The sequence below is a fragment of the Chlamydomonas reinhardtii genome, chromosome 12 (genome assembly GCF_000002595.2).
Source record: "Chlamydomonas reinhardtii strain CC-503 cw92 mt+ chromosome 12, whole genome shotgun sequence".
NCBI lineage: Eukaryota > Viridiplantae > Chlorophyta > Chlorophyceae > Chlamydomonadales > Chlamydomonadaceae > Chlamydomonas > Chlamydomonas reinhardtii.
This window is the reverse complement of record NC_057015.1, coordinates 880477-894522: the sequence shown is the minus strand read 5'-3', so window position 1 is coordinate 894522 and position 14046 is coordinate 880477. Positions and strand designations below refer to the sequence as shown.

At 59.8% G+C, this 14046-nt stretch overlaps 1 protein-coding gene across 1 annotated transcript; it reads right to left on the bottom strand.

The window, feature by feature from the left end:
* Positions 1–8185: 8185 nt before the first annotated feature.
* On the bottom strand, positions 8186–13167 carry CHLRE_12g495957v5 (uncharacterized protein). The gene is made up of 3 exons (XM_043068005.1): positions 12929–13167; positions 11974–12732; positions 8186–11166 (listed from the first exon to the last, which is right to left on the bottom strand). Exons 2-3 carry the CDS (start codon positions 12458–12460, stop codon positions 11138–11140), a joined length of 516 nt encoding a protein of 171 aa, XP_042918004.1. The 5' UTR covers positions 12461–12732; positions 12929–13167; the 3' UTR covers positions 8186–11137.
* Positions 13168–14046: the final 879 nt, after the last annotated feature.

Here is a 14046-nt window from a genome sequence, read left to right as displayed (position 1 = left end):
GACAAGAGGTTCCATGAACAGAATAAAGAGCACAGGTGAGAGTGTATCCCCTTGCACGGTGCCTCGCTCTATAGGAATGGCGGATGTGCTTCCGTGTTCGGTGCGGATGCGGGTGGTCGCATGTGCATATAGGTTGCGGACTGCGCGGATCAGGTCCGTTGGCAGCCCAAGGTCAAACATAATTTGTAGTAATCGGTCCTGGTCGATTGTGTTAAACGCGGAGCTATAGTCCACGTATACCGCATAGACATCTTTTCCAAACAGTGCGGCATCCTCAAGGGCATGTACTAAATTTAGGACCTGCCTTTCGGTGTTGCAGTAGGCACGGAAGCCTTCCTGCGCTTCACTGAATAGCTGGAGGGGGCCAGCCAGTTCGCCAATGCCCAAGGTAAGCATGGACGTGTACAGCTTGTAGCAGGTATTTGCGAGCGCAATGGGCCGTTTGTTTTTTATGTCCAGGGCGTCTCCAGGTTTGGGGAGTAGCACGGTCTCTGATGCGGCCCAGGTTTCAGGTATTTGTGACTTGACGTACATGATTTGCAGGATACAGTGGAGGTTGCGCTTCATGCCCGATGGCAGGATACGGAGCAGTTCGTTTGGGATGCCGTCAGGGCCTGTCGCCTTGTTTCTGGAGAGGTGAGAAATGCACTGCTCAAAATTTGCCGTGTCTGCCATGCTGGGGAGCATGGAATGTGTGTCAGGGTGCCGGTTGCGGTCCAGTGTGAATTGATCTGTTGCGTCGGCTTTCTCAAATGGGTAGCCGCGTGTGGCGTTGCTGGGTAGTCGGAAGTCCCCAGTGCGGGTGCCGCGTGGTGGGGCGGACAGCTTTCGGAAGTGGGTTTCGAGTATGGCGAGGATGCTGGTGGAGTCAGTCGTCACCTCCCCAGCTTCTGGGTTCCGGACCGCTGGGAGACCCCGTTCCATGTCTTCCTTCTGAAAGATTCTCTTGTGCCCCTGTGCAGGGCGCGTGGCCAGGGTATGTTGCAGCGCTGTGGCAGCGGCCTCTCGCTGGGCTTTGGCGCGGTCCGCCACTAGCTGGCGGTGCTCGGCCTGGCAGGCCTTTATTTCGTTCCGCAGCTTTGCCGCCGCATTGGCGGCGTCTACCTCAGGTAGGGCCTGGGGCCCTTGCGTGAGGTTTGTCAGTTGTGTCTTCAGGGCCACTTCCTTGTCCCATAGGGGCTTTAGCACCCGTGCGGTGGAGCGTGATGCGTGGTGTTTGCCAGTGAAGGGGGCTTTCCGGGTGCACTCTTCAAGGAGGCATGTTAGCCCGGTGTCCAGTGCGGAGGCAAGTTGTTCTGCAAGTTGGTTGATATCGGCCTTCTGGATGCTCGTGTCCTGCGCCAGGTCTCGGTGCATGACGCTGGCGGGGTAGCCTGTGGGGTCCATGCTGTGCCTTGTGAGTGCATGTTCAATTGATTGCGTTGCCTGCCTTGTTGCGGAATGCAGGTCGGCTGTTGCTTCCACAAGGGCTTCCTCAAGGCGGATAGCTGCGGCGGCCAGTTGCTTTTGTGTGACAGGCAGTGCGACCTCGGCCCATCGTTGTTGGGTCTGCTGCTGGGGGACTGGGTTCCGGGCGCCGGCCTGTGGTGCCGGCCATAGCTGTAGGTCCGCGGCTAGTAACTCTGCGTGGACTGGTTTGTGGTCAAAGTTGCCTGCAACTGTACTGGTGTATTCACGCGCTTCTGTGCATGCAGCGCGCGTGGCAGGGCATAGGAGGATGTCATCGATGCGACTGTGGTATGGGGCCATGCCCGGGCGTGTTTGTTCATATGACCATTCGGCAGTGGTAGTGGTGTCTCCGCGGATAGGGCGCAGGCCACTATCGGCAAGGAACCGCTGGTGGGCCCGGTCCGCCGTGTCGATGGGGCTGTCACGCTCATGTGCTCGGGCGACGGCATTAAAGTCTCCCGCGGTGACTAGGTGGTGTTCGCACGCGTCCGCCCGGCCCACCACCTGCTGACAGTATGTGTAGATTGCCTTGCGGGTTTGCATGTCTTCTGGTGCGTAGATGCCCAGTACAGTGAGAGGCGTGCTCCCGGGGGTCTTAATTTGAACGTGTGACACATAGCCATGGAGTGTTGGTGGGGGCGTGTGGTGTGTGACACAGCCGAGGTCACTGTACCGGGCGGAGATGGCCACCGCTACGCCAGCGCTACCGCGCGCTGTGGCCGCGCGGGGAGTAGTGCTACAGTAGAGGCGGTATCCTTCATTTCGGAAGGCTCGCTTGATTGAGTCAGTCTTCCCTGTCAGTTTTGTCTCGGTTAGGACAACTATGTCGGCTTTCCATTGGGCTAGGTTGCAGAGGGTGAAGCTGAGGTTGCCGGGTTGGCCGGTGGACAGAATTTCTGAGAGCAGTCCCCGTACATTGTGGGTCACGATGTGTAGGGTGGTGTTGCTGCTGGGGGGTCTCGTGTTTGTGTGTGCCTGGTTGGGTTCCATGTGAGCGTGGTTGCGTGCAGTGGGCCGTACTAGCCAGTTAAGGATAGTTTGTCGGGTGCCTGTCGTGTTGAGTCGGGGTGCTATGCCGGCATTTGCATTGTGTGGCTGCGCGGGTGCGGTAGTGTGGGGTGCTGCATGCTGTGGCGCCCTGTGTGCTGCCCGCAGCGGTGAGTTGTCTTGGGCATGTTGAGCTGGCTCTGGTGCCGGCCTTCCTGTGGCGGCGGGCCCTGTCTGCACGGGTCTGGTGGCCTCCATGTGGGGTGGCGGGCGTGGTGGCGGGACGATCTCACGGAGTTGCCCAAGTGCGTCCTGAAGTGTTGCCGTGTCAGATGCACGCACCGCGTCAAGGCACCAGACCTCCCCATCAAGTGTGTTCCAAGTGTTGTCGTGTAAGACCGTGTTGTGGATAGGGCTGTTCACCGAATCTATTACTCTCCATTGTCCTGCTTCGTAACGCACAGCAATTGTGTGTCGCACAGTGTACTGGTGGACGGTAAAGCCGCGAGTTCGGGCGGCTACCGGAAGGCTCTCTAGGACCTTTTCTTTGCTGATGTCGCCGTTGAGTCGCGGAAAGTGGGTTCGGCGCATAATCAACTTCCTGTTGGGGTAGGCGAATATGTTGCTGATGGTGGCATTGTGGTACAGGTAGTGGTTCAGGAGAAATTCGCTGAAGGCGCCACTGTTGGGGCAGTAGCATTCTTTCCAGAACAGGGCATTCGGGTCTTGCGTGGCTGTGAGGTGAGCGTGCACTCGTTTAGCGTAAGAGAGGACATCCAGGGGGTCGAGCCATGCGAGCCCCAAAGAGTTGTTGAGGGCGTGGACACTGCAGAAGTGTTGCCGCTGTGTTTCATGGTATGTGGTGTTGGAGTTTGGCGGCCAGTGCAGTGCGGCTGGTGGTCGGATGTTCACTGCCGCATGCGTGCGAGGGTCGGCGGGCGCCGGCGGGGCTGTCGGGTCTGTGGGCAGCGCACCTCGCAGTGTTGGCTTGATGTAGGGCATTGTGTGTGTCCGGTTTACTGCATATGTAAGCGTGAGGAGAGTGGTTGCCTGGCTAGCAGTAAGTAGGCCGGTGACCAATGCTGGCCCCCAGAGTGCCGGCTGTGCCGGTTGCACACTGCAAGGGTCCGGCAGTGTGAGGTACAGGTTTCGCAGGATGATGGCCATGGCCGTTCCCCAGAGTAGTAGCTTCCGCCGGGCCCAGGTTGCAGAGGCTATCTGCCTTGTCACTTGGACCACATAGTTGAGGAGAGCTGGGAGACAGAGGACGGGTAGGATGGATGTCACTGTCAGTGCGAACAGGAGACCGAGGGCTGCGGGGATGGCGGTTATCCCGAAGGCAAGCGCTATTACACACAGTGGGGAGAGAGCAAGAGTGGTGAGTGTGGGACCCCATAGTAGCAGGCTGAGGATTGCACCGTTTGCATAGATTTCCGTGTTGATGGAGGTAGTGTGGGTTTCGGTGTGCAGGAGGTGGGTCCAGAGCATATACATGGCCCCTGTCGCGGTGATGATGGCGAGGCTGACAATGGCTTTGTCAAGTATGGTGTGTAGTGCTTTGCCAGTCTGGGCGACTGTCTGGTAGGTGGCGAGTCTAGACAGGGTTGCAAGGTGTGTGCCCACTCTGATGGCGATAGCATGGCTGTGCATGGCTGCCCGTACATGCCCTGCTCCAACCCAGTGGAGGTAGACGGCAAGTGCAAGGTGCAGGCGAAGAAGCGGCGAGTTTTCCCAGGAGGCACTACAGTTGTGGGTTGGTTGGGGCCCGTAAGCTGTTTCTGCCATGGAGTGCAGTGCCGAAGCACCGGAGCGCAGCATGGTTCCTCCATGCCGACTGCCCAGGTCGCCCAGCGCAAGCACACTCGTTAACAGGCTCTCTCCAAGCAGCCCGATTGTCTTACTCGCATATGAACGGTATACTCCCTCCGCTGTGCATAACTTTCTCATGCCACTCCTGCATGCCTGTGCTATTTTCAGATTTGTAGAAAGGAGTCCCTCCCCTACCGGTTGCAAGGCAGTTATCATCACATTGCGTATGTTGGTGCATCCAGGCTTTGGCTTAACCTTTGCGCGCGACATGAGTCCGCTAGGGCTTCGGTATTGCCTTCGTTCGGAGCTTGTCGGTTGTGGTTCTGTGAGCAAACTCGCATTTTCATAGAGCTGGGAATTAGCTGTATAATACTGGAGGCCAAGAGGCTCGGCTCGACCCCTTTCTGGGACGTCGTTGGCGAGCGGCTCTGAGGCAACTGGTATGTGCTTGGAGCTTATAAGCTCCTCAAAAGACGGGTGTTTTGCAGCAGTTGGGCTTTGCGAAGGTCTCTTTGGCGACATGCCGAAAGGTTCGGCGCCAGCACGCTTGCCAGCTGTGTAGCACGTCGTGTGCAGTATACTGGTATCAAATATGCCTTTCTGAGAGCAGCGATCCGACAAGAGCGTCGCGTTCGCGGGGTTCGAGTGTACTGTGAACATCGAGTGCGCAAAGCTGAAGTTCTCCCTCCACACGCTACCGTGTGCGTGGTTAATTCCATGTGTCGCAATGGAGCCATCAGTGTGGCTTAGGGCTGGCAGCTGTGCGCCAGTTGCCCGGTTGGTGCAAACATGCGAACATCCCCCTTTCGCAGAGCTCTCGGTGCAGGTCGTGAGACCTCTTGCAGACCACTTTTGGATTGGCATGGTACGGTCATGGTTGCCCAATAGCACGAAAGCGCTGGAATGCCGGGGCGGTCCCCGGTCAAACCAGCGGTCGGCCGCGGCAGAGCCAGACTCGTTCCCAGCCGTGGTCGCGTTGGTTGTCAGCATGCAGAGTGCAAAGCATATCAGAACGCAGATACCTGCGGACTTTCGCTCCACCTTTCGCCGAGCAACCATTTTCCACATATTTCCTAGCGACGAGCTTGCGAGGTTGGTAAGAGGTGTATTTGTATGCATTCTAGTTTTTTACTACCGCCCTATTGCCCTGGCCAACACCACGTATAAGCTCTGGACTAGTCTCATCACGGTGGCCATCTCTGACATATCACACGACCTGGACCTGTTCAGTGAAACCCAAGAAGGCTTCCTACGCTACCGTAACACGGAACGTCAGACCTTAAACCTCGTTCACGCCCTAGAAGACGCCGGCCTGACCAACCAGGATATCTATGTTATGTACGCAGACTTCTCAAGCGCCTTCAACACCATATCACATGACCGCCTACTGGAAATTATGTGGGACCTGGGGATGCCCCATGACTTGATACGCGTCGTACAAAACCTTTACGCAAATGCCCGTACTTACATACGCACTGAACACGGCCTTACCTCCCCGGTACACATTGAACGAGGCACAGTCCAGGGCGACACACTCTCCCCCGTACTCTTTCTGATGTTTATCGAACCGCTTATACGGTGGCTCCATGTAGGAGGCCGCGGCTACTCCTACGGTTGCTTACCAAACCACCTCAACAACAGGTACCACTGCTCCTCAGCCGCCTACGCCGACGACCTAGCGGTGCTTACAAACACCTTGAGCGACCTACGCATTCAATGCGACAAAATCCACCGCTACTCGGCATGGGCGGGCCTCCAGGTGAACCACGCCAAATGCCGAGTCACGGGCATCCTGCACCGAAGAGCCCAGCAGGACAAAGGCCTGAACGGTCCCACCTGCAACCGTACCCTCAAATCAATGCTCGAAAACAAAATCCATATTGGCGACAAACCTGTGCCTTACCTCCCCGCAACCGAACCCTTCAAATACCTGGGAGTACAGATAACCATGAACTTGCACTGGGGACCCCAGTTTGCTTACCTATGCGATGCCATCAAAGAAAAAAGTGCCAACCTGCAAACGTCTCTCGCGTCACCAGAACAATGCCTGCGAATTATAAAATCCTGCATACAGTCTATGGCAGCATACAGCTTTGCGGTTATGCCGTACACGGAGAACGACATCCGCACCCTCGACGCCATGATTGCGCGGCTGGCAAAGAAGTGTTACCGCCTCACCCCTGGGTTCCCGACACGTGCCACACTTGCCCCTGCGGACATGTCAGGCCTTGGGGTTGGCTCCCTCCTGCCCTTATATGCCCAAAAAGCCACACGGGCTTTGACCCTTGCCCTGAACGACCCCGGCAGACTAGGCATGGTCACGCATGCCCTGCTGGAACTACAAAGCCGCATCGCCGGCACGGCAGCCATACACAAACTACGTCGGGAAAGCCACTTCTACACCACACTCAAACAACTCAGCATCATGCGAGAATACGACATCACCCTGTGGGACCACGGAGCGCCGTATGCCGGCCCCATCAACACCATCCTCCAAGCAGTGAACCGTAACCCCCGACCCATCCCACACCACCTCGTACATACGCTGGCGCAGGCCGGCCTGGACCTCAGAGCCCTGATAAGCACGGAACGCACGAAAGAAGGCCTAACCTGCCTGATTCCCTCCGACTCCCTGTTCCTCCGCCTCCCCCGTAACCAATGCAAACGTCAACACCGTATCGCGCTGAACAGGCTGAGCCTATGCCTTAGTGCCGAAGGTGCCCCAACCCGCGCGGCTCCATATGACCAGCCGGAGACCTACAACTGCCACCTGCCCCTCCCTCAGCAATACCGTGCCCTCCCGGCGACACCCGCCTTCGCGGCCCTGCTCCCGCAATCCGCCACAGCCACCGGCGCCCCCCAGACCACTCTCATGGCTCACCGTCAACATATGAACACCCTACACCCCGAGCCCAACTCGACCCAACCACACGCGCCCACCGCTTTTAACGCAACCGCACCACCCCGGGCCGCCCAGCCCCGAGGCGTGCCCACGCGCCAAGCTGCCCTCACCCGCCACCTTCGCCCCGTTGAGACTGCATGCACACTGGCGACCATACCCGCACCACCGACGCAGGCAGGCACGCCCGACCCGAACCAAACCGCCACACCCATCGCCCTAGCCCAGGGTACAGCACCCACCCTGCCCCCCGCCGACACTCCAGCTACGCAGCCTCAAACTCAAACCAACACCAACAAACGCAAGCGGATTAATCTGCAGGTTAAGAAAGTGAAAGGACCGTCCGCCTCTAAACGCCTGGAACGGAGAATCGAAGCGGAGCCACGACACGACCCACTGGGCACGCGAGGACAACGCGACCACACAGGGAGACACGGCTTTGTCTTGGACCACGGCGAACCCGTGGCAGGAGACACCGTACCCGCTGACTTTGTCATGTGGGCCCCGCGCTTCTACTCCATGCTGCTAAAAGACATGAGCGGGAAAACACACATACCCCGCCTTGGCATCCCGCCTGGGAAACAGAAGTTCCCAACTACGCTACCGCGCCCACGCTACGCTCGACAAATACCCACACACCTGACCACCCCGTATTTCCTAAACGACGGGGAACCACACAACCCAGTCCAAACCTACCTTCGCGACCACAATGCAACAAAGGCCCCAATATGCGCGTATGACACGCCCGCCCGATGGGCACAGGCGGGAGACTTCATTATTGAACCTGAGCCTCCACGCTGGCCCACCATAACCGGGGCCGATCCCGCTAACCCTGACGACCCCCGTGAAGCCGACCCCGACCCCAATGGCATGTCCCGCAAAGCTTATATGGCAGAACGTGCACTCCTGAGACAACGCACACAACCCCAAGACGGACGCCCACGCCTGATCACCCGGTGGATGGGCATACGCGCGCAAGTAATGACTGGCGGCCTCCAATGGCCCAAGAATACCAGCGACGCCACACGCGCAGCCAGCCAGCTGATCTTCTCCCTCTACTATGACCTGGAATCCGTATCACACGTCCACGCTGGCCCAATCCACAAACTGATTGCTGCGCCGGCCCGCAACGAACGCCCTCAAACCGCCCTATACTATGAAGTGGCCTGGAAGCCGACCACCATTGTGCGCGGAGCCGCTGCGGCCTATACGATCATGAAATACACGGGAACACCACACGCTCACCTTGCCTACGGGCAGAGCTGCAGCCGGTACTTCGTACACATGCACTGGAACGTCACTAGCGAGCCCGCTAGCAAATGCCCTACACTCCAGGGATGGCAAGCCGCGCACGCTGCCCACCTCCAACGACTATCCCAACCCCCTAGCGAGCCTACGCCTCCCCCACCCCGCGACTCACACCTGTCACCAGCCCAACGACAGGGCCGGTGGACCCCACCAGACGTGGAAGGAGCGGCGCGCCGACGCACCACCAGACAGAACACTCAAATCAACACCAAACCGTGCAACCCCTACCACGACATCTACCCCACGGGCGCCTACACCATACAGATTACGGACACATACACAGATGCACAAACCCTTGCACATATACACGGCCCCGACGGACGCCACATTTCCAGCATCACCATGGGGACCCTACACACCCTCCACACCCGCTACAAACACGCCCTGGCCAGTAACCCAACCGAAACCGCATCTCTCCGTTCCCCCGGGGGTTTCCCCGAAGATGTTGCCAAATTACTCATCCGCACCCGTGTTGATGAAAAAGGCAAAACATGCAAAACAGCGCCGGCCCTCGAACGCTCCCTGCCGACGTGCCTAAAAACAACCCTACTCGACGCCTTGGCTGCGGCCCACCCCGACGAGACCAACCCGGCCCTCATGGAGCGCTTCGCCTCCCCACTCAACTGCTCCAACCGTGTATGCCAATACTGGAGTGCCCAACCGGCCGATGCCCTCTTCGGGGCCACAACGGACGCCCTGTCTGCCCCTTTCACCGGCCTCTCCATCGCCCACCCCGGCCCCAGCCCCGCCGCGTATACCAAAGCTCTGGCATGGGCCGTGGCGACAACAGAACTGCTCGAAGGGCAGATGGACCCGGCCATCACCCTCATGGTCATCCCGCACAACCACAAGAGCCCCCACACCCGCCTCTTCAGTAGCCCTCATGTCACACACATAGCGTACCTCCCGCCCGACACACCCGCAACCAACCTAGATGAGGGGCTAGGCGACCTTAGCCCGGCCATCACCCTACGACACGGGTTAGACCTCCTACTCGTAGCCAACACAACAGGGGTGCAGGCCTTCACGGCCCGCAACAACCTTGCCAACCTCCAAGCCGCCCTTACAGACATCGGGGCCCAACCGCCACGCCCCACCCACACCACAGCTGCTGTAACGCGATGGCCGCGCCAAATCACCCTCCCCAGAGACCGCCACCAACCCACCTCACGGCCATACAGCCACCGAGCCCAAACCCGGGCACGACAGGCAACACACCGCACCCCGCCAACACCCCCGGCCCCGCCCACCTGCACAGTCTCCCCGCCCATCCAAGCGGAACTGAACGCCCTCCGGGACCGCTTCCCGGCCATCTCCCGGCCGCTCTATGACGCGGCCACTGTCATCTGGACGGACGGGTCGTGCATCAAAATCGCAGTAGGAGACGACGGTGCCGAAATGAACCAGCTTGGCGCCTGCGCCTGGACAGCGACAACGGGCGAACCACTCTACGTCGAACCAGGCGGCCTGAACAGCACCAATACCATTCAGCGTGCAGAACTATCCGCCATCCTGGCTGCGCTAAGACACTACCGCCCCCGCGCGCAACTCCTGGGGCTGACTAAGCTAGTGATTGCCAGTGACTCGCTGGTCTCACTGTACCTTATACGCAGAGCAATTAGCGACCCAATGAAACTGACGCTGTCCAAACACAAAAACCTACTCAGCGACATTGTCAAGGAACTTAACGAGTGTGCCGACGAATTCCTCCCTGTCGTATTCCTAAAGGTACGCTCACACACAGGCCTGGCAGGAAACGATGAGGCCGACAAAGGCGCGGCCCTGGTAGCCCAGCGTGACGCGGGCGCAATGAGCCAAGCGGTGCACTTGCCACCTGACGAGCCCTGGGCTAACATATGGTGGCCCAAACGGAACTCCGACAACTTTTACATCAGCGACCTGAACAGGGGAGTCCTGTCCTCACTACCCCCGCGGGCACAACATGGATTCACAGACAGTACAGCCGTCCTCGACAATTGGGCCGCCGCAGCAGATGACGCGTGCCCTCAATCAAGCAACCTAACCCTGGCCAGCCCCGCCCGCCACCCCTGGCTGGTAAAACAAATCCTATATGCCAGATACGGCTACCTATTCAATGCCACCCTCAAACGCCGATATGGACTGGGCGGAAACGGTTTGTGCCCCCTTTGCGAGGCACCCGACTCAGGAGGGCATATCCTTGGAGGGTGCTCTCAGCGGCAGATGAAAGGCGCATACATCAACCGCCACAACATAGCTGTACAGCGAGTGGCTAAATGCATCTCCAAAGGAAGCTATGGCGGCGGCTACATGGTAATGGACGCGGGCCCACTTGCGGACCTGCCCGAGTATGCATACGGCCAAAGACCCCCCACCTGGCTTTTCCGTAATGGCACACCCCCAGAGGTTATAGCCAGGCTCCGGCCAGACATTCTCTTCATCCCCGCCCTCGACACTACAACGACACAACGCGAAGACTATCGGCCACCCCGCAACCGCAGCCGCACACCAATCTATATCCTTGAAATAGGATACAGCTCTGACTCCCAACACCTACACAAACGAGAAGAGAAGTCCCAACAACACCAAGAACTCAAACAACTCCTAGAAGAAGCTGGATGGACCGTCCACTACTCACCCGCCGAGTGCATCGCCCTAGGCGTCACTGGTACCATACCCGCAAACCTGGTCCCACTCCTGACCACCCTAGGCGTGTCCTCCAAGGCGGCCAAAACCTGCGGACACAAGCTCCACCACCATGCCGTCAATAGTGCTGGAGGCATAATTAAAGCCCGCAGGATCATGGAATACGGGCACACGAGGACCCCAGGGTGATGTCCCCAGCCAGCCCCCCTCGCGTGGTGAGGCGGCAGGGTAGGGGATGGGCCCCTACACTGACCCGCCTTGCCCCGATAATCCACGCCAGGCCCTACGGGCCGGCGTTTCGATTATTATTATTATTATTACCGACCGGCCACTTTGAGGGGTCGTAACTTTGCACCCATAAACCCATTTTCAATCTTGAAAGCGGATTCGTGATTTTCTCGCTGAGCTCTATCCATTGGACGCATGGGGTCTGTTTCGGAAGATTCTACCCCCCCCTGATAGGGGGTAGTGTTTGCTAGGCCATCTGTTGCACGTTCTTGCGTACGGGTGAGCCACGATGTATGGGAAGGCCTCCAACAGCAGCCGTTTGCAAGCATTTGTGAGTGGGGGAGCAGCTTGGTGTATGTTGGACCCTGGGTCTCTTGCACCATCGCATTTTGTGGCCAAGTCGCCCAGCTATTATTATACATGTTTGGTACCCCTAATGAGTACTCCCTGCGTGACAGGGCGTGTCCTGGGGAGCGAGGTAGGGCCATGAGGGCATGAAAGACCACCACTCGAATGGTCTCCGCCACCACTCGGCCCCTGCTGTCCCCTAGGGAGGCTGGCAGCGCGCCTAGCTAGGCGTGCTGGGCCTGGCCGTACTCTCACTGCTGTGTGCTCCTATATATGCTCCACAGATTCATTCACCATGGAAACGGGCATGGCTCCCTCGCCCTCGCCCTCTCCTCCCTCGCCGGCGCCCCCGTCACCGGAGCCACAAAGCCCTGCACCGCCCAGCCCCGAGCCCCCCAGCCCGATGCCGCCCAGCCCAGAGCCGCCCTCGCCGGTACCACCGAGCCCCGAGCCCCCCAGCCCCGCGCCGACCAGCCCGGCGCCTCCCAACCCGCCTAGCCCCCCGCCGCTACCGCCGCCCTCGCCGGCTCCTGTCTCGCCGCCGCCGCCACCGCCGCCACCGCCGCCCTCGCCTCCCCCGCCCGACCCGCCTCCTCCCATATCTTCGCCACTGCCACCTTCCCCATCACCCGTGTCGTCGCCTCCGTCTCCGTCACCTGCCTCTCCGTCTCCTGCGCCGCCCTCACCTGCGCCGGTGGTGGCCCCATCAACCCTCCCTTCACCCGCGCCTCCCACACCAAGCCCAACTGGTAGCCCCGCCACTCCGCCGCCCTCGCCATCTCCATCTCCATCACCGCCCTCGCCCATTGCGTCTGCCCTACCGTCCCCGCCGGCTCCCCTCCAGCAGTCGTCGTCCCCGCCGGCTTCACCAATGATCGTAGCCACCTTCCGCTCCTTCTCCCTGGGGTGCTTTGCCTTTGACGTCGTCTCAGCCTCTCCATCGTTGCGCGCACTGCCTGTTACCCTCGCCACCAACGACGCAGCAATGACGGTGGCCAAGTGCGCCGGGCTCACCCAGGCTGCAGGTGCGTACGTTTGTGGACGACGTGGTGGATGGACGCGGTGGATGACGCGGTGCACTGCGTGTGAAGTGTGTGCAGCACTATAAGGACGGGTTTGTGCGTTACGCATGCTTATTGTGCGCTACGCATGCGTCTGGGACTGGACGCATGCGTGCCAGAACGCATGAAGCATGAGGGGCGGGGGGCCGGGTCGGGCGCACAGCCGTGCGTACAAGCACGCATGCGGGCCGCATGCAGGCGCATGCGCACCGACCTGACGCAAGCACTAAAAGACGCACGTATTCCTGTAAGTCACGACATAGTCGTAGACAGCAAGCACGGCTCGCTCGCTCGTAGGGTCGCGTGATCGCTGGACGCGGCACTCCAACACTTCAACAGCGTCAGACCCTGCTATATGATGCAATGTGTATATCAAAACGAACAGTATAAGTAGGCTAGCAGGCCTTGCGAAGTATTCACTCGGACATAGTGCTAGACTTTTAGTCTTTAGACGGTCGGGCCTAAACGAGTGAACGCATGTGTATATATGGTATGCTGTACTATCTGGGCGTCGCACCAAGCAACCAGCATGGAGGCTGCACCTGACAAGGCGGGTTGTGTGGCTGGCGTGTAGAGGGCTGGCCACTGCCGCTGCCGCGCACTGCTCGCAAGGCCGGGGACTGCGAGGCAGCTCAAGGTGTGCGTAGAGTGCGTAGGCGTGGTTGTTTCTGCGACAGTGCCTTTGTTAAGCAGCCGCGGCGGGGGTTATGGTTATGAGATAGCACTGGCGTGGGACTGGGCGTGCACGATGAAGGTCGCGGGCGACGGCGCAACTGAGTGCAACGGTGGCACTGCGGTGGCGGCCCCCCACAGGCCATGGCTGCCGTTATCGCCATTGCTAGCGTTGGACGCGTGCTGCCCCCCGCCGGCATCAACCCCGCGGCTGCACCATCAGCTGCGCCATCGCATCAGGCGACGAGACAGCACTGGCGTGGGGCTGGGCGTTTGTGATTGGTGCCGCGGGCGGCGGTGGCGCCAGTGAGCGCAACGGCGGTGCTGCGGCGGTGGTCCCCCACATGCCATGGCTGCCGTTGTCGCCAGCGCTAACGTTGGACGCGTGCTGCCCCCCGCCGGCGTCACCCCCGCGGCTGCACATTCAGCTGCGCCGTCGCATCAGGCGACGAGACAGCACTGGCGTGGGGCTGGGTGCTTGGGATTAGTGCCGCGGGCGGCGGTGGCGCCAGTGAGCGCAACGGCGGTGCTGCGGCGGTGGCCCCCCACAGGCCATGGCTGCCGTTGTCGCCAGCGCTAACGTTGGACGCGTGCTGCCCCCAGCCGGCGTCGCCCCCGCGGCTGCACCATCAGCTGCGCCGTCGCATCAGGCGACGAGAC